The sequence below is a fragment of the Leptonychotes weddellii genome, chromosome 1, assembly GCF_054177405.1.
Source record: "Leptonychotes weddellii isolate Sample4059 chromosome 1, ASM5417740v2, whole genome shotgun sequence".
Classification (NCBI taxonomy): domain Eukaryota; kingdom Metazoa; phylum Chordata; class Mammalia; order Carnivora; family Phocidae; genus Leptonychotes; species Leptonychotes weddellii.
In genome coordinates, this window is record NC_138369.1 from 107,114,339 (window position 1) to 107,135,122 (window position 20,784).

The following is a 20,784-nucleotide window of genomic DNA, read 5'->3' on the forward strand; positions in this document are numbered from 1 at the left end:
GACTTTGGGGGGGTTGGTTTGCATATGAAAGGCACAGTCACAGGGGAGTCATCTGCTATCTCTAGGAATTAGCTAGCCCTGGGAGACCTCCTCCGTCACTAAGGCCACCAAGATGGCAAAGCCTCCCAAGATACACAAAATAAAACGCATGATTAATACATTTCCAATTTAGGTATTATGAAATTCATTCCCTGATCAAAGTCTTCAGATTAACTATAAACCATGATTACTATGTGGTATTTTAAATACACTTATATATTTATGCAAAGCATAGTATGATATGCATTGATTTCAGAATAATTTCTGCTATGATGATTTAATACATATAGTTTATCCAAATAATTTGTGTAATATTGACATATTACTTTGAGTAAGGCTTGGGTTATTTATTTGAAATAGTTTTATGGAAATAAATTAAAACATTTAAAAGCAGATAAATTTCTCTTAGCCTAAACTATACTATTTAATCTATAAATAAATTACCTCTGTCTCAATATAGTATTTAAGAGCCCAGAAGCAGCCTATTCTTCACAAGAGGTATGGAACATTTTGTAGGAAATTAAATATTTGTGTGTCTGTCTGTCCATCTGTAAGAGTCTTTGTCTAGTTCAATGCAGGAAGCTAGGCAGAGCCTAGCTGGTTAAGTCTTAAGCAATAGTCCTGCTCATTTCTAGATGCGTGCTCTTAGGCAATTCATTTAACCTCTCTGCACACCAAGCTCATCAACAGTAAAGCACAGATAACAGTAATCTTTACCAGATGAGCTTGTTGCGAGAAATCAATTAATGTAAATGTGATTGTATTTGTAAAAGTGTTTAGTAACTGCAGTGCACTATGCACATGTGTTTAGAATTTACTCTTACCAAAATATAATGCAGGGACTCTTTCAGAAGGTTTTTTTGTTGTTGTTGTAATTGTAGAAATGTTCAAGGGCAAGATTAGAGGAGGGAACACTAAAAATTGACTCAGGAAAAGAATAATTCACTGTCTATTTATATAGTGAAATTTCAGATTTGAAGGGTACTTTCCATCAATGAACTTCAAAGAGCTTTGAAATGTTTATTTATTTTCATAATATTTTGAAGTCAGTCAGGCTAAAGTTGTCATCATCTATTCTCTGAAAGGGAAATAAATTCACAGCAAATTCCATAACCGGCTTGAGTCAAAAATAGAGCCAAGTCTTTCAAGTTTACCATGTAGTGCTCAGGCTGGAGATTGTAACTTCCTACCATAAACACCTTTTTTGCTGGAATCAGCTAAGATTTGGTTTCATCAAAATACTTAACTGAAACAAGCAATTAAAATATAGAAAATCTGTCATCAAGGGCCACCTGGATGACTCAGTCCATTAAGCCGCTGGACTCTTGGTTTTCAGGTCAGGTCTTAATCTCCCCGTCGTCGGCGGAAATCGAGCCCGCATCATCAGACCCGCGCTTAGTGGGGAATCCGTTTTCCCTCTCTCTCTAACTCTGCCTCCCCCTACCCCCCATGCTTGCACTCTCTCTCCGAAATAAATCTTTTTTTAAAAAAGAAAATCTGACATCAAATAATTATTAACAATTCATCAGCAAATAGGCCCCGTCAAGTGCCTCTAATATTCAGGCATTTGGTCTACACTTAATGAAGTTAAAAACCTATATCCTCTCCTGAGGTCCCAGAGCTACCATTCTTGTCTACTCTGGGCCACCCTTCCCTCTGCTCTCATCTAAAGAACCAACATCTTGGGCGCCTGGGTGGCTCAGATGGTTAAGCGTCTGCCTTCGGCTCAGGTCATGATCCCAGGGTCCTGGGATCGAGTCCCACATCGGGCTCCCTGCTCCTTGGGAGCCTGCTTCTCCCTCTGCCTCTCTCTCTCTGTCTCTCATGAATAAATAAATAAAATCTTAAAAAAAAAAAAAAGAACCAACATCTTCACATTCTTCTTCTCTAAAACATCTGCAGATTTAGAACTAAATCATAGGACCAAGTTCAAAGCTCCTCCTTCGGCTTACAAAGTCTCTATTTTCTGACTCTAAAACGCCTTTCCCTGCTTCCAACTCCCTTTATACTTAAACTCATTAAACTTCTTGCCGTTCAGACACAAGCTAGGCCTTCTCCCTGCTCTGCCTTTGCCCTCAACGTTAATTCCACCTAAAATAGCAATAAGAGGTTGAGGGGAGAAAGAGAAGGCTATGCTTGTTGAACACTGACTGAGTGCCCTGCATACAGTATCCTATCTAATTTGCACAGCAAACCCATGAAGTAGGTTCCTCCATTTTGCTGATGAGGATATTCATTTCAGCAGGATTAAATAACCTCGTTCAAGGTCACTCAGCCAGCATATGGCAGGACTAGCTTTGGAGCCAAAGTCCAACTCCAAGATCCATGTTCTGGCCTTTTCAGTATGGCTGACTCTCTCCATCCACTGTTGTCTTCGGGCATTATCCTTTAGACTCTGCTCAACGTTTTCTTCTTTTGGCCTACACAGCCTCTCAGATGTAGTTAGCTGCCTAGTGCCCTGTTTCTGCTCCTCTATGAGTACTTATATTTTTAATTGAGATATAATTTACATAATATAAAATCCATCTGCTTAAAGTTACAACTCATGGGGCCCCAGGCAGGCTCTGTCTGTAGAGCATGGGACTCTTGGATCTCAGGGTCATGAGTTTGAGCCCCATATTGGGGGTAGAGTTTACTTGAAAAAAATAATTAAAAGAAAGCGTATAACTCAGTGTATATTCAAAATGTTGTATAACCATCACCACTATCTAATTTCAGAACATTTTCATCACTCTAAAAGAAACTCCATGATCATTAAGCAATAGTTCTTCATTACACCTTCTCCACAACCTCTGGTTAGTGGTTACTAATCTGCTTTTTGTTTCTTTGGGTTTGCCTGTTCTGGACCTTTACTATAAATGGAATCCTACAGAGGTGCCTGGGTGGCTCATTTGGTTAAGTGCTTGACTCTTGATTTTGGCTCAGGTCATGATCTCAGGGTCTTGGGATCAAGCCCCGCATCAGACTCCCTGCTCATTGTGGAGTCTACTTGAGGATTCTCTCCCTCTGTCCCTCCTCCCACTCACACGCTCCCTCTCTCTCTCTCAAATAAATAAATCTTTAAAAAAATAAAATAAAATAAAATAAATGGAATCATACAGTATGTGGCCTTTTGTGTCTGGCTTCTTTTACTTAGCTTAATGTTTTCAAGGTTCACTCACGTTGTAATATCTGTCAGTACCTCATTCCTTTTTACAGATAAATAGGATTCCATTTTATGGATATATCAATTTTGTTTATCCATTCTTCAATTAATAGACATTTCGTTTGATTTCACTTTTTAAGTATTATGAATAACACTTTATTTTTTTACCTTCACACACTTCTTTTTTTTTAATTCATGAGAGAGAGAGATTGGCAGAGGGAGAAGCAGGCTTCCCGTGGAGCAGGGAGCCCGATGCGGGGCTCGATCCCAAGACCCTGGGATCATGACCTGAGCCGAAGGCAGATACTCAACCGACTGAGCCACCCAGGCGCCCTACCTTCACTAGTTTTTGTGCAGACATATGTTTTTAATTCTCAGTTATATAACTAGGAGTGTAACACCTGGGTCATACTCTCTGTTTTACATCTTAAGGAACTGTTTCTAAAGCAGCTGCAGCGCTTTAGATTCCCACCAGCCATGTGTGAGCGTTCCAACTTCTGCTCATCTTTGCCAACACTTGTTATTATCCACCATTTGATTATAGTCAAACTAGACAGTGTGAAGTAGAATCTCATTGTGATTTAGGGCTTCATTTCCCTAATGACTAATGATTTTTCATGTTTTTATTGGCCATCCTATGTTGTCTTCAGGGAAATATTTATTCAAGTTCTTTGCCCACAAAGAAATTGAGTTATGTGTCTTCTTGTGGTTTAGTTCTAAGAGTTACTTACATATCTGAATACTAGTACCTTACCAAATATAGGATTTGCAAATATATTCTCACATTCTGTGGGATGATTTTTCACTTTCTTGATGGTGTCCTTTGAAATACCAGTATTTTAGGGGGCACCTGGGTGGCTTAGTCAGTTAAGCATCTGACTCTTGATTTCGGCACAGGTCATGATCTCAGGGTTGTGAGATCGAGCCCCACATCAGGCTCTGCGCCGGGCATGGAGCCTGCTTAAGATTCTCTCTCTTCCTCTCCCTCGGCCCCTCCCCCACCAACCCCACCCCTTGCGTGCCCTCTCTCTCTCTAAAAAAAAGGAAAGAAATATCAGTGCTTTTAATTTTGATGAAGTTCAATTTATTTTTTTCTTTTGTTATTTGTGTTTCTGGTGTCAATCTAAGAAACCATTGCCTAATCTTAGGTCATAAAGATTTACTATGTTTTCTTCTAAGGGTTTTATAATTTTAGCTCTTACATTTAGATCTTTAATCCATTTTGAGTTAAATTTTGTAAATGGTTTAGGTAGGGGTCCAACTTCATTTTTTGTACGTGGATATCCAACTGTTCCAGCATCATTTGTTAAAAACAACTACAATTATTTCCTCCACTTAAATGGCTTGGCTCTTACCACATTTTTTTTTTTTTTAAGATTTTATTTATTTGAAAGACAGAGAGAGAGAGCACAAGTGGGAGGGGAGGGACAGTGGGAGAGGGAGAAACAGACTCCCCACTGAGCAGGGAGCCTGATGTGGGCCTCAATCCCAGGATCCCAAGATCATGACCTGAGCAGAAGGCAGACGTTTAACTGACTGAGCCACCCAGGAATCCTCCTTACCACATGTTTTTAAATAAATGTTGACACGTATCTACTACTGTGAACTTGGGGGCAAGTTTTTTTGTATTCCTACCCCCATGTCCAGCATGGGACTATGACATAGTAAACCGTCAACAAACGTGTTCAATGAATGAAAAGCTGGTTGGAGATTCCTAGTATCGACCAACAAATACCAAGTGCCATAAACTTTGCTGTGTGCTGGGGAAATTTTATACATAAAGAAAGTTCACAGTCCAGTGAGTTTTTTCAAACCCAAAAGGGTCCAAGAGTTCCCAGAATCCTACAGTTCTAGACCAGAATTGGTCTTGGAAATCATGGACCTCATTTTCTAATAAGAAAAAGCAGATCTTGAAAGGCTGCATAGCAACTTGTGGCCTATCTCATGTAAATTTGCCAAGGGACTCAGGTCTCTTTGAAATTACATTCTCTTACAAGTTAACAAAGGATTTTTTCAGGCAGTCCTTGATAAAGCATTTTTTCAGTTAGTCCTTGATAAAGTCCCTTCCAGATGAAAGACAACTGCTTCTGTTTTATACCACACTTATCTTCTGAGATAACTGCTATCAGAGATTGAAGACAAAATTCCTCCACCCTCACTGCACATAATTATTCCTTTCTCTGAATTTCTATGGATCAGACTTGCTCTTCCACAAGATTAGCAATTTTCTTCTGTACTGCCCTATTGCTTTCGATTGTTATGTAATCTTGAATTGTTACTTATCACAGGTTTATGTGTGACCCTCCTAAGTAGACTGCTCCAACTAGCCTTAGGGGCAAAAATTGGATTTTATGTTTTCATATGAAATATAGAGCCTTGTAAAAAAAAAAAAAAGAAATATAGAGCCTTGTATCTAGGGGACATGCAGTACATGTTTCTTGATATTATTTGTGTATTTAAATAATTCCTGTTTAAAATAAGAAGCTAGTTGGCCTAAGTGTCATTCTGTTTTCCCTTTTCCACAGATAATAAGGCAGCTTACTCAGATGCTCAGGGTGAGAGGCTCTAGGGGAAAAGCACATTTTCTCATTTGGAAATGTTCTAGTGCCCTTCCACTTGCTTTCCTAGAGGAATGGAGAGACTGGAGACCCAATAACTAGTGCATAAATATATTTAAATATTTCTTTAATATTACTATTAAAGTTTTAAAATTCTATTAAAAGGATAAAAAAGATTGGCAGAATTCCCCCAAGAACTGAGTAAATTTAACTCTCAAGGGAACTCTGAGTGGTAGTTTTAAATTACTGAGCTAGAAAGTACAGAAAGACATCCTGTTTGTCTTATCTCAAGCTTGCTTTCTAGTTATGAGATGGAGAAACGAGATAGAATAATCTAGCCTCATATTGAATAGTGCCTTGCAGGACATAACCAAAATCTTTGGAACTGTTTGAGTTAAAATTTTATTTTTTTAAGATTTTGTTTTTTTAAGTAACCTCTACACCCAATGTGGGACTCAAACTCACAACCCCAAGATCAAGGGTTGCATCCTCTACTGACTGAACCAGCCAGGCATCCCAACTTAAAATTTTAGTTTTTTTTAAAGATTTTATTGGTTTGTTTGAGAGAGAGAGAGAGCATGGGGTGGGGGGCAGAGAGTGAAGGAGACTCCCCGCTGAGCAGGGAGACCTATGTAGGGCTCCATCCCAGGACCCCAGGATCATGACCTGAGCCAAAGACAGACGCTCAACTAAACCACCCAGGTGTTCCCCTGATTTAAAATTTTAAATTAAGACTAAATAAAAGGTTGCTAAACAAGAAGAAATGAGTATGTCAGGAGACGCTACTCAGTACACTGTCATGCATCTATGGGAATACAGTGAGTCTTTTAATTGATTGTGATGAGAACAAATTATGTGTGGGTTAAAGTGATTCTCTAATTACAACAAATCCAGACAGCATTTTCATATGTGGTTAGATCATAGAATACAAACAAATAAAAAACAAAAACGAAACTAAGAATTTTGGGAAGTTAATTTTCTTCTTCATCTGCCAGAAACCACTCATTCCCTGTTTCAAATTCATATGTAAAAATTATGCTAATGAATGAAAAGCTTTGAGGCAATGATAAAAATCATTGTCATTTCACTTCTCTGGACTTCATTTGTAAAATGAAGCCCAGACTTTTAGCTCCTCAAACTCATCACTGGACCAGCAGCATAATTATCCCACAAAAGCTGGTTTGAAATGCAGAATCTGGGACCCATTTTATACCTTTTATTTATTTATTTATTTATTTTTAAAAGATTTTTATTTATTTATTCATGAGAGACAGGGAGAGACAGAGATAGAGAGGCAGAGGCAGAGGGAGAAGTGGGCTCCCTGCGGGGCTCCATCCCAGGACCCTGGGATCATGACCTGAGCCGAAAGCAGACGCTTAACCATCTGAGCCACCCAGGCGCCCCATTTTATACCTTTTAAATCAGAATCTGTACTGTAATAAAATCTCTACTTAATTTGTATGCATATTAAAGTTTCAGGGACGCCTGGGTGGCCCAGTCAGTGAAGCGTCTGCCTTCAGCTCAGGTCATGATCCCAGCGTCCTAGGATCGAGCCCCACATCAGGCTCCTTGCTCAGCAGGGAGCCTGCTTCTCCCTCTCCCTGGCTGCTCCCCCTGTTTGTGTGCGCTTTCTCTGTCAAAGAAATAAAAATCTTTAAAAAAAGAAAATAGAATTAAAAAAAATAAAAATAAAGCTTCAGACGACTGAATTAGATGATATAAAGTAAATTGTAGATAGTAAACTCTACCAACCCATGATTCGCGCTGAAAGGTTCCAGTTTAGGTAAAATCAGAGTCACTTCCTTACAAGCTGTGTTTGACTTGAGTAAATAGATTGCTCAGCAAGTTGAACTAACTTTTCAGGTCACAGCTTTAACAGCTTTAAGGCAAACAGCAAATAAAGACTCGCTCTGCTGGTTTGGTGTTGCCAGCTTCCTTCCTCTTTCACTAAGATTAATTTTAGTATTTAAGTGGACATAAACCAATGTAAAATTATTTAAATATCAAATTAAATGATTTAATATATGTTGAATACCTAGAATTTTCTAAATGCCAAAAGAATTTACAAGGTAAGATTCCTGCTCTCGAGGCACCTAATGAAGATAGTAGCTTCGCTGTAAAAGTCTCCGTGTCTGGAGCCCTTTGCTGATTTAATTATAGACTGATGTGTAATTTGTTATTATCTGGAAGAAGAAGCCGTACCGATTCAGTGAAATATCTCCTGCTCAAGTTGCAGGATGATAAGCCCAGTGTGCAGATGAACTAACAGGCAGCTTTATCTCTGGAGTGCTGTTCCCACTGACACTGTATGTGGGATTAAGCAGCCAGAAATCATTATAAACTATGAACACTGCTTACTCCTCTGATTTCTCTGTGGCCCAAAATAGAATATGGTTTAATTCAAGATCAGCAGAAATTCAATATGAAATATGAGTCCAATAGGAAGTGGGTGGAGGCTGTAGAGAAAATGAGTGAGTTGTCCGTGGCAGGGCAGAGGGGTTGGCAACCTTGTTGGGGAGAAGGGTTGACTGCAGAGGCTGTGAGAAAGAACTGGGTCACTGAAGAGGCCAGTGCTGGGTGAATGAGCAGCTGGAGCAGTGAGAATTTATTAGATAAAGTTTACATTTTCAATTGAATGTGCCAGCCTCAAGAACAGGTTTGCTTTTTCAAATTGGAGGGGAGCTTGTATTTAATAGTTGATTGCTGTTAGCGACAGCATCCTGGGTATGCAAACATCATTAGACAATGATACTTTTAAACAAAGTTTCTATGTGTTGATGGAGGCTCCTTCAACATGTTGTTTTACTAGTCAACTTTGTGCCTTTCAATCTAGCCAGACACAAGTGGGTTCTTCTGGTTCCCAAAGAAGACAAGGTAGTATTCATGAGCTGTTGCAATGATTCTTTATCGCTTATTGGCACATAGCTTGCTATTTTGCATTTTTTTTCCTCTTTATTAGTGTATGTCCTGACATTCTACCTGGATTATACCTTTCTTGAAAAGGAGACAATACTGCCTGACACCAATTAACCTTATAGGAGTTAATTATGTTGAGATTTCTTAGACCTCTTTGAGTATTCAGCAACTTTCATTAAGTAAACGTTTTAAAATTTTTTGCGTTACTGACTCCACTTAATGGAGCTCTCCATTAAAGCTCTCCATGGCTCATTAAAACAAACCTCTTCTTTCATGTGTTTTTGTATTAACATAGTGCTACTTTATATTTTAAGAAATAATTAGTCCAGCCTCGGGACATCCTTATCAAATAAAGTCTGACCTTTGTCTTACAGGTAAGAAAAATGAAGCAAAGTGGTATTGTTCAGTATCAACAAACATTATTGAGAACCCGATATGGGCTAGGTACAGGGGACACAGTGATGAACCAGTTACAGTTCCAGCCTTATAAACATGCCAGTAAGAAAGTAAACTATGATACTGTGAGAAACGTGCTTTATTCGATATATAAAACAGAATGCAGAGCAAGAGTACAAAGAGGAAAAATGAAGAGAATGGATACCTAACAGCATAGAGGAGCAGAGGTGAGTTTGTAAATGAGAAATAGAGAAAGAGAGTGGCAGTCGGCCAGGCCTGGTGGGGACTGAGTTTGGGAGGGCATTTCAGACTAAGCGGAGGGTTATATAGATACAAAGACAGGGATATGTTGTCCCTGGCATAAATAAATGAGCTTCCTTTCCTGTGATTGTCAGGGAACATATGACATGAATCTTAAAATTATTTTAAGTTCAAAGTGAAGACATTTTATTTTATTTTTTAAAGATTTTGTTTTTTGGGGTGCCTGGGTGGCTCAGTCAGTTAAGCGTCTGCCTTCGGCTCAGGTCATGATCCCAGGGTCCTGGGATTGAGCCCCATCTCAGGCTCTCTGCTCAGTAGGAGCCTGCTTCTCCCTCTCTCTGTCAAATAAATAAATAAAATCTTAAAAAAAAAAAGATTTTGTTTTTAAGTAATATCTATACCCAACCTGGGGCTTGAACTCACAACCCCAAGATCAGTGTCACGTGGCTCTACCGACTGAGCCAGCCAGGGGCCCCGAAGTGAGGACATTTTAAATAAGTTAAGGCTAAAACTGCTGTATGTCATCTGTAGTGTGGGAGTGAGATTGGAGAACATAATGGGAATAAGTTTGTGAGGCTGGAGTGAAGGAGTACTCCAGTTAACTTGGAGATAAAGTAGGCCACGTCAGTGGGGCAGTGAGAGGGCATAGAAGAAGGGGGAAGGAGTCATGAGGGTATTCTCCATTCTAAATCAGCAAGGTTAATTAACACAAAAACTAAACTCTCTCACTAACCTCAGCTGTCAGGACTCCAATCAGGAGTTTTGGTCATGACTTCTGCTCTTGAAGGTTAAGTACAAAAATGTGCTATTAAGACACCATCACACGGGACCCATGTCTACTATTTATTATCTCATTCGCCATTTTCCAAATAGGTTATTTTTGCTCCACATTGGGACAAGTATTCTTGTGATCACAAAATAAGAAAATGTTAGCCAAAATACTTTAAATCTCTTAAGCCTGTGGATTTGCGCATTAATTAATTTTTCCTATTAAAGTTAATGCAGTGAGCCAAAGGCAGGTTAATTCAGCCCAGTGCTCAATGTTTATCTCTGCAGGTCAGAAAGTACCCCCCCCCGGCCCCCTGCAAATGATCTGGACTTGCAATTTAAACACTTTTCTTCTCCTTTTAATGACATTATCCCATGCTCAGTGTAACCACTGAAGAATGCTAGGTTAAGGGCAGCAGGCTTACCCAAAGCTGAGGGTATTAGTAAGCACCATTAATCAGCACCAACAGAAATTAAATGGGCTGTGGGAGACTTGGTCACAGTGTCTACCACTGACTTTACATTTTGTACCATTTGATTCTCAATTGAGGAAGAGGCATCAGAAATACCATAGCAGGATTTATTAGATGACATAAAGAACATGGCAAACAAGTTTTCATATTTGATCCTGATTACAAGACACACTGGTGAGGCTCATTAAGAATGAATATAAAGGTCAACCTCTTCTGATTATTTTTGTTAGAGCAGCTCAATCTATAGAAAGGAAGTGGAATTTTCCAAAAGATATGATTAATGTGATGCCAGGTTCCTTTTAAGCCCTTTTACAGAATCCTCTTTTCTTTAAACTAAAGAGATGGCTCAATACTTTTCAGGGTTTTTTTTTGGGTACTGAAAATAACATAATTTCTGTGACCTGATCATTCTATATGCATAACTCTTTGTGCCTTACATCTGTTTTAATTGCACCGCATTGACTTTAAAAACTAATGTCAGAGCACTTATGGAATGGAAACATGAGGATCTCCCCATATATTCTACCCAGTGAAACAACCATAACTGGTGAAAATTATAAATAAAAAATGACCATTGGATCAGACCGTGGAGCCATTTATGGCCCAGGGCATTGTGAGAAGCATGGGGCAATCATTTGCCAATTAGTGGAGGCCAACAGCTAGGAGTAATATCAATAGAGGCAAACCAGCCAAAAGCTGGATAGGGAGATAAGGAAAAGTCAGAGAACCTGACTGAAACCACTGTCATCCCCCAGGGGAGAGAGAAGGAGTCAGGGTGTCAGCACGCATGCCAAAGTACTGGGTAGACATCAGAGCCTGCACACTGTGGGGGAAAGAAACTTCCTGAACTAGTCTGGCCAAGTCACTCAACAAATAAAGAAGTGAACAACAGTGACAACAAACCTGGGAGCCAGTCTGGATCAGTCTCCAGAGTTGCTACAGCGGAAATGTACAGCTTGCAACAAAAAAATAGTGAGAAATACAAACAGGCCATGCACACAGAAACTGCCCTTGAGAGGATGCAGATGTTGGACTTAGCGGACAAAGACTTCAGAACAGCTATCATAATTATGTTCAAAGAGCTAAATGAAACAATGCTTATAAGTACAGATTCGAAATTCCTCAACAAAATATAGCAAACTGAATGGAGCAATGTATAAAAAGGATATGTCATAACCAGTTGGGATTTGTCCTAGGAACGAAAGGTTGGCTTACATCCAAAAATCAGTTACTGTGACATACCATATCAATAGAATAAAGGACAAAACCACAGGATTATCTCAATAGATAGAGAAAAGGCGCTAAACAAACCCCAACACTCTTTCAAAATAAAAATAATCTGGCCCCTTGCTGGCTCAGTCGATAGAGTGTGCGACTCTTGATCTCTGTGTCTTGAGTTCAAACCCCATGTTGGGCACAGAGCTTACTTTAAAAACAAAGAAAGAAATAGTCAACAAACTAGGAATAGAAGTTCCTCAACCTGACAAAGGACGTCTGCAAAAAAAAAAAAAAAAAAATCTAGAGTAATCACATCTGATGGCTTAAGACTGAAAACCAGCCACATGAAATTAAGAGCAAGACAATAATGTTCACACTCTCCTCTTTATCCAACAAAGTACTAGAAGTTCTAGATAATGCATTCAGGCAAGAAAAAGAAATAGAAGGCATCCAAATTGGAAAGAGGTAAGTCAATTTGTATTCTAAAATGGCATAATCTGGTGTATAGGAAATTCCAAGGGATCCACCAAAACACTATTAGAACTAATAAATGAGTTCAGCAAGCTCGTAGGATACAAGATATGTACAAAATTAATTTTCTATACACTGGCAATGAATAATCAAAAAATGAAATTAGGATGGGAATGTAAATTGACACAGCCACTATGGAAAACAGAATGGAGGTTCCTAAAAAAATTAAAAATAGAACTATGATAAGATGCAGCAATCTCAGTTCTGGTTATTTAGCTAAAGAAAACAAAAACACTACCTTGAAAAGATATCTGCACCCCCATGAAGCATTATTTACAATAGCCAAGACATGGAAACACATATTTACTATTTATAGATTCTTATTGATGACAAAAGTAAGCAATAAGCTTCCTCTGAAAATAGTAATTACCTTCAGAGCATGCTGAGGCCAATGATGAAGGATTTTTCAAACTGTTAAGAATCGAAAATAAAAAGCTTTTCACGCCATACCTTTTTAAATTCTCATTTCCCATATAACATACATTTCCTTTTCTAGAGGCACCTGGGTGATTCAGTTGGTTAAGCAACTGCCTTCGGCTCAGGTCATGATCCCAGGGTCCTCTGATGGAGTCCCACATCGGGTACCCTGCTCAGCAGGGAGCCTGCCTCTCCCTTTCCCTCCGCCTACCACTCCCCCGCTTGTGCTCTCTCATTGTCAAGTAAATAAATAAAATCTTTTAAAAAAATTTTCCTTTTTTAGAGCATTATATAATCTTTCAAATTTGTCACAGCATACTAACTTTTCTATTAATCCAATTAAAATTTCACAATCTCACTTCAGAAATAGTTTATATTTCATAGCTAATTGATTCATATTTAACATATTGATGCGGTCCCCAATTCCCAATACTCTGATACCAGGTCTTTCAACAGGAATTTTTATTAAGAGTTTATAATCCAGGGGCGCCTGGGTGGCTCAGTTGGTTAAGCGACTGCCTTTGGCTCAGGTCATGATCCTGGAGTCCCGGGATCGAGTCTCGCATCGGACTCCCTGCTTAGCAGGGAGTCTGCTTCTCCCTCTGATCCTCCCCCCTCTCATGCTCTCTCTCTCTGTCTCATTCTCTCTCTCAAATAAATAAAATCTTTAAAAAAAAAAGTTTATAATCCAGGGGCACCTGGGTGGCTCAACTGGTTAAGCATCTGCCTTCAGGTCCCAGGGACCTAGGATCCAACCCCCCCTCCCAGATGTCCCTGCTGCTCAGCCGAGAGCCTGCTTCTCCCTCTCCATCTGCTACTCCCCCTGCTTGTGCTGCTCTCTCTCTCTGTCAAATAAATACATCAAATCTTTTTAAAAAAGTGTTCATAACCCAAGTTTGTAGCAGTTGAAGGACATCATGTCAGACCGTCAGACATAACTGATGAGTCAATCCATCAACCCTATTTTATCATAGTAAAGTTATTTCCTTGATTATTCCAGCCTTTTTAGCATGCGTTGGTGCCAGGACTGATACAGAAGCTGGATTCCTGCTACCTGTAATTTCAGTATGTGACAGAGCCAAGATCACTGGAAGGTCAGAGACTAGGCTACAAGGTCGGATCCTTTATACTGTAATCTTTGGCAAGGCAGTGATAGAAAAAAAATGCTGATGGATGGATTGGATAAATACTGTGCACCTGTGCCAGGAGATGGCCCTATACAAGGGCCTAGGTATGGGGGCTGCAAAGAAAGAAATGTCGGTCTTTCATCATACCTTCTAGTTGAGTTTCCTCCTTTATTACGTTATTACATTTGTTACATATGTTATTAAATTCTTTCCATAAAAGAGCTTGTGCTGAGCCGGTAACCAGTCTTGTTTCCCAAAAAGGCACTATATTATTGAGATGATTTATGCAATTGGAAGGGAGAATTCATCAGGCAACAAACTGTAGATCGTGACGAAACCCAGTCATTTCCAGTGACCTCAGATGCCCAAGCTACATTCAGGATTTCCAAGCCGAACACTCCCGGCGGCGTGCAAGCTGGAGACAGACTCACTCGGCTAGAAGGGGAGGATGGTTTCCTACGTAAAGAACCTCCAGTCCCAGAATCCCATCGGGACTCCAAATCCCAGAAAGCCGGCAGGGCAAATCTATCCCAGTCCCTAGTCGGCTGACCGCGGACGCGACCAAGTTAGGAAACCGGGGTGAGATGCCGCAGCCTTTGTCCCCTAATGTTTTCCCTGCAGAAAGGGGACTTTTTAGGGAGAACTTTGGCATTCTCTCGTCACAGCTCCCAGGAAAACCTCTCCCCGGCCTATTTGATATGAGAGCCAGCGTCTCCCATCCTCTCTCCCCCTTTTCCTAGCCCCCGTAAGAATGGTTCGGCCGGGCGGCAAGGCTCCTCGAGGTGGATCGATGGTTGCGCCCGCCCTCCCCCGGAATGTGGGCCTTTGGAGCGAGCGAGGTGGGAGGGACCGAAGCGGGGAGGCGTGCTGGGCCCGGGCGGCGGGAGGAGCCGTGCGGTTCCGGCTGCCCCGGCGAGGCGACCCTTGGGTCCGCGGCGCGGGCGGAGTGGACAGGTAAGCAAGCGGCAGCCGCGGCTCTGGAAGAGGCTCGGGCAGCCGAGACCCCCACGGCGCCCGGCGCCCCCCCCGCACCCTCGGCCTCCGGCGTTGAGGCGGGGGAGTAAGGAGATGCCGACTCAGAGGGACAGCAGTACCATGTCTCACCCGATCGCAGGCGGCGGCAGCGGGGACCATTCTCACCAGGTCCGGGTGAAAGCCTACTATCGCGGGTGAGTGTCTCAGAGAAGGGGTGGGAGGGGAGAGGAAAGGCCCGCTCGACTTGGACTGGAGGAGGGGAGGGTGAGGGGCTGGAGGTGTGATAGGCGAATTGCTCCGGGCAGGCGACTCTAGGGACTTGGGATCGGTCGGGGTGGTCGGGGGAGGAGCATGGGGCGCTACGTTGGGGCACCCCAAGGTGTGTTGCAGGGTGCCCGGGAGTCGCGCGGCTGATGGTCCAGCCTAGGGTCCGAGGGAGGAGTCTTGGAATAGAGCAGGTCCACCTGGTGGGTTCGAGAGAGACTCGCCTACTAAGAGATTTACAAGGGCTTTACGTCATTAAGTCTGGATGTGTTTGGGGTTGAGAGTTGATTCCGAGTGATGCCTCAGTGAACTAAGTTTGCTATGGGCTTAAAAGACAGTACTACTTTAGTTTGCTGGCTCTTTTGATTACCAGAAGGCCTAAAGCCTCTGGTTTTCTAAGTCAGGTTTACCTTCCTCGCCTAGAAGAGTTCACAAAGTGTATCTGGACTATGGTCAGGCTGCCTGTGTATTAGACATAGGAGTTATTATTTAAGAGTAAAGTTGAACCGTTTTTAGGGATGTGCATTAGGTACTTATGTTTCGCCAAGATTAAGTAGTATATGTGTAAATTAAAAATTTGTGAATGATGCTTTGTCAGTGTTGCTTCAAGGACCATTTGATAGGGGGAAACACTGCAGGAAGAGAAGAGGACGAACGGAGGCATAGTTTTAAAATCTGATCTTTACTCATATTGTTACCCAAGTTATAACTCCTGTGCTTACCAGGAATAATCCAGTCCTAATATTGTTGTATTAGATCATGTTCTATAATCAGTGACCTGAAATATTCCCCTTCCCTTGAATTCAGTTGTGGTCTGAAATATGGGATAATTACATTTAGTAGCATTAGTAAAGGTGAAATGTTAGTGTGAACATGAAGATTTGAAGCTAAGGGTTAACTGAAAACCCAATGGCTTTGGCCTGTCTTACTATTTGTCCAAGCAGAAGTAAATTGCTTAAAAAAAACTCAAGCACTAGGAGGTTGAAACTGCAATGCATACTTTTACATTCCTGAGGGGATCAGTGAAGATAGCAAACTTTCAAAACGCCTCTCTTGTTTTGATTTCAAGGGACATAGAAGGCCTAAATGTGTTATCGATTTATGTAACGACTTACTAGTTCGCTTGCTGCCACGTAGCCTCTGACCTCTTGTTTATTAGCTTGACTGTGTTCAGCAGTAGTTTACAAGAATTATTTTGGACAGTGTCAGTGTTTTTGCTTAAATCGATCAAGGAGGTCTTCTTTTTAAAACAATACCAAGAAGTGTGTGTATGTTTTTTAAAAGTTTGTAGTGGTCACAAGAACTGTTTTGACTTGAATATGGTCAGCTATGAACTTTGGACTGTGGGGGAAAGAGAAGCTTTGCTTCCTTTACCTTACCTTTAATTTGATAGATGAGATATTTCACTTTCCTTTTTTTTTTTTTTAAGAATATTCATTGGTCATACAGGCTTTTTTTTTTTAAATAAGATTTTATTTATTTGACAGAGAGTGAGGGAGCACAAGCAGGGGGAACAGCAGAGGGAGAGGGAGAAGCAGGCTCCCCACTGAGCTGGGAGTGGACTTGGGGCTCAATCCCAGGACCCTGGGACCATGACCTGAGCCCAAGGCAGACACTTAACCGACTGAGCTACCCAGGAGCCCCTCACTTTCCATTTTATAAAGTTGACAGTCCATGAGTTATAAGGCTCAGAGAATGAAATATATAGTGGGTGTTTCTTTCTTTTTTTTTTTTTTGAGGTGTCTCATTATTGACAATTTAAAAAAACTGGATTAAATGAATATACTCACATGGTAGGAATGTGCAAATTGTACAGAGGTATAAAATAAGTGTCTTCCATCCCATTGTCCCAACTTCCAGAGGTATCCTGTTGACAGTTTATTTCTGGTCTTCTGGAGGTTGCCTTTATTTAAAAGTTATACTTCTGTTTCATGATTCAGCTTTAGATAGTACCTATTAATCCCATCCTCTCAAAGATGAGAAATTGGGTGAATACTACCTTTTGCTTGCTTTTCTCCTGGTTGGTGTATCTCAATTTTTGATAGTTAAACTATTATTTTCAGTTCTCTGGTTTACATTTATGACTTTAAACAATGTAAATTCTTGTCTTATTAAATTTAGATAGTTTCCAATGATTTTAACTATGAAGAGGAAGAAATTTAGTTCCCTCCCCCATTTTTGCTGGTTTGATAAATGTAAATAGGCCTAGTTAGTAAATTAAAATTATTATAAACTTCTCCTTTGGAAAGAAATCAGTCTGTTATACTTCAGTAATGTAGGTGTCATATTGTCTTGGCTTATTGCTACAATTATTTTTATAAAAGAGAATAAAAAAGGACATATAACCCTTTTAGTGCCTGACTAAAATTTCTCCAAGACATTCAAGTTAACATTTTGCTTTTTAAAATCAGTGAATTTTTGCTAAAGAATGAAACAATCAAGCCCTTGCCCTTTATTGCTTTTTATTCATTGAAAGCTTTCTAACAGTGCCTTTATTTCAAGCCTCATTTAAAGACAACATCAGCACTCTCTAAATTGTACCAATTTCTGTCCCCTGAAATTAGATCTGTTAAGATTATATGTTTATTAACAATAGTCTAACCTGTTGGTTTTGATATTATGTAGTTAGCTGCTCATTACTACAGATGAAACTAAAATGAGTCACCAATGAGGATAGCTAATAAACAGGTTGGCTAACTAGAACACCTACCTGATTTTAAAATAGAAAATCCTTCCTTTATATCAAGAAATGTAAGGACAACGTGCATTTGAAAAAGGTTTCTTTTCTTTCAGATCTTATGAAAGGTCATTATCAGAAAGTTTTCTCCTTATCCCCTTCTAACAGTATTTCTTTCCAGTGAACATTGAATCTTGGAATAGCCAGAATTTTTTTTTTTAAGATTTATTTATTTGTTTGAGAGAATGGGAGAGTGAGAGGGAGAAGCCGACTCCCTGATGAGCAGAGAGCCCGATGTGGGACTCGATCCCAGGACTCTGGGATCATGACCTGAGTCAAAGGCAGACGCTTAACCAACTGAGCCACCCAGGCGCCCATAGCCAGAATTTTTTAGTGAATAAATTGCCTTCTTTCAAAGATGTGTATAGTGTTCTCTCATTCAGTTAAATTTGTTCTTAGTGCAAATGTGATGTCCCTCTAGATATAACAGAGATTTAATTAGATTTTTTTCTAGTTTTTAAGCAGGAGATTAATAACATTGAGAATCTGACTGTATTGGGGTGCCAGTTGGTTAGTTGTCTGACTCCTGATTTTGGCTCAGGTCATGATCTTGGGGTGGTGAGATCGAGCCCAGCGTGGGGCTACATGCTCGGTGGGGAGTCTGCTTGATATTCTCTTTTCCTGTCCCTCTGCCCCTACCCCCAGCACGCACTTGAGCTGTCTCTCTAAAATAAATAAATAATCTTAAAAAAAAAAAAAAAGAACCTGACTGTGTCACGGCCTATACACCCTTCTTTCCTTGACATGGGAGCTTGTCAGTGAGTGGCCTTCCTTCTTCAATCATTACCTAGTAGTGTTAGGAGGAAGAGAAACAGGTTTTGTTGGTTAGGGATAAATTGCTATTGTATGTACTTTTCCTTATATTGAAGTTACTTGATATTATGGGATAGAGTTTAACAAGGAAATGTCTGGACTACTTATTTCATTTTACGTTATAAATGTATGGGAAATTTTGCAAAAAGTTTGTAAAAATGCTTTTTATACCACTGCCATTGAATGGTTATAACAATCTAGAGGATTCTTTCTGTGCACATCTACAAATAGGAGGAGATTAACTCCTTGTATATTTGGATTGTATAGCTGGTTCAGTGAAGAAGTATGCAGGATTTTTCTGTGAACAAGTCTTGGCAAGACTTGTTTTTAAAAGTATTGCAAAATAATTTCAGCAGTATAAAGCATATCTCTATAATGTTCTAAGGAAATACAAATAGTATATTGAGTTGGGAGTTGAGAGAATGTTAATTATTGGTCCTGGAGCTTCTGGCAGGGTACCTAACCACAGGGCAACTGATCATAGCTTTATCAGAGAAAGAGAAGGGACTTGGTGGCCTGGTGCCAAAAACCAAAACAGCTCACTCAGAAATTTGAATCAGATAATATAGAGATAAATTGCTTGTTAGCAGTGAAGACTGGAGCTGAAGAGTTAAGGGAGAGGCTAGTGAGGCCAAGACCGACCCTGTGCAAACGTCAGGTCTGAGAAAGCAGAGGAGAAGGAAGCAGCTTTCTGCAGAAAAAATTCTTCCTGGAGGTCCATAATAGCTTTCTAATACAACTCCCAACCCTCTTGTTAAGGTAACTTGAGTGTTTGGGTTTTTTTTTTTTTTTTTATGGTTGAAATGAGCATAATTAAAACCTGAATTTTTAAAATTCCAGTCTTGCTTAGGATTCCGCATATTACCTAAAGTGTGTTTAAACTCACTTTAATAAATATTGTTGAATACCTACTGCCTACTCTAAGGTAGGCACATGGTGCTAGGGTGGACACAAAGGGTGTAGAGATGAATAATCTAAGGCTCTGCCCTCAAGGGACTGAGAAACTTCTAGGAGGAAAGACATAGAAGAGTTAATAAAGGAGTGTGTATGTGTTTATGTGTAAGGTGCTTGCAGGGATGGATATTGGGGAGGTGTTTGGGTTTGGGAAACCTTCCTAGAGGATGAAATGTTTGTGGCTTTTAAAGGATAAATAGGTTTGCCTGGTTGATGAAGATGTTGGGTGGGGGTCATTCCAGGCATTGCACAACTGCGTGGTATGTTTGGGGAATTCAGATCAGTTTAGTTGTTAGTCCCATAGTCATTCCTTATTAGGACATAAAGTTTGAAGTGGGCACTGATAAGAAGTGAGGCTAAGAAGAAGGCTCACAAGCACTACTTATGAAGATTCTCGAATATCATACTTTGGGTTCGGACTTTTTTTCATTGGTGAGGGTTTTAAGTAAGAGATTCATGCTTAGATTTTCATCTTAGAAGGATCACTCTTGGAACCAGTATGGGCGATGAATTAGCAGTGGATGAAGACTAATTTGGAGGCTTTGGAAGTAGTTCAGCTGAGAGATTCAGAGGAGGAGAAGAGGATATAGATTGAACAGCGATTTTAGGGGATAGAATCAATGTGAATTATAGATTGATTCCTGTGGGGAAGAGGAGTCTGACAATAATAGGTTTCTTATTTGAGAGAGACTAGGGAATATAGGAGGAAGAGATTAGTGAGAGGAGGTAATTCATTACCTGGAACAAGTAACCGAATTTTGAGTTCATCATGCTTTGTGGGCATCCAGGTGGAAATGCCCAGAATTAACTGAACAATCATTTATTGTGTGCCTGCTGTATGTCCCAAGCCCTGTACCTGGCAGCTAACCTATGTAGGAATGTGGCTGAGAATGATGACAGAAACAAAAATGTCACCAGTGACCAAATGCAGATGACAAAGGCAAGACACTAAAACTAAATTTTAAAAATACAGACGTACAGAAAGTGGAAGGTTCCCCTTGTAGCCTCTCACCCCCACTTCCTAATGGTACCCATTGTTAATAGTTTGGGGTAGTCTACATCATATTAACATATCTATAAGTATAGATATTGTGTACACACATACCCTTTTATTTTTCAAGTAAACAGATTCTATTTCTACACATTTTTCTGCAACTTGATTTGTTTTCATTCATGATCATCTTTCCATGTT

General features: G+C 40.2%; 1 protein-coding gene across 2 annotated transcripts in view; it reads left to right on the plus strand.

Moving 5' to 3' along the window:
• The first annotated feature begins 14,585 nt into the window (after positions 1-14,585).
• The window catches only part of PRKCI (protein kinase C iota), a 67,547-nt gene continuing 61,348 nt past the window's right edge, over positions 14,586-20,784 (plus strand). The window contains exon 1 of one of the 2 annotated variants that reach the window (XM_081829400.1): positions 14,586-14,803. In XM_081829400.1, the coding sequence (XP_081685526.1) occupies positions 14,601-14,803 (203 nt within the window). In that variant the 5' untranslated portion in view covers positions 14,586-14,600. Of the gene's footprint in view, positions 15,019-20,784 lie in introns of both variants that reach the window. The other variant, XM_081829402.1, reaches the window with a different exon arrangement.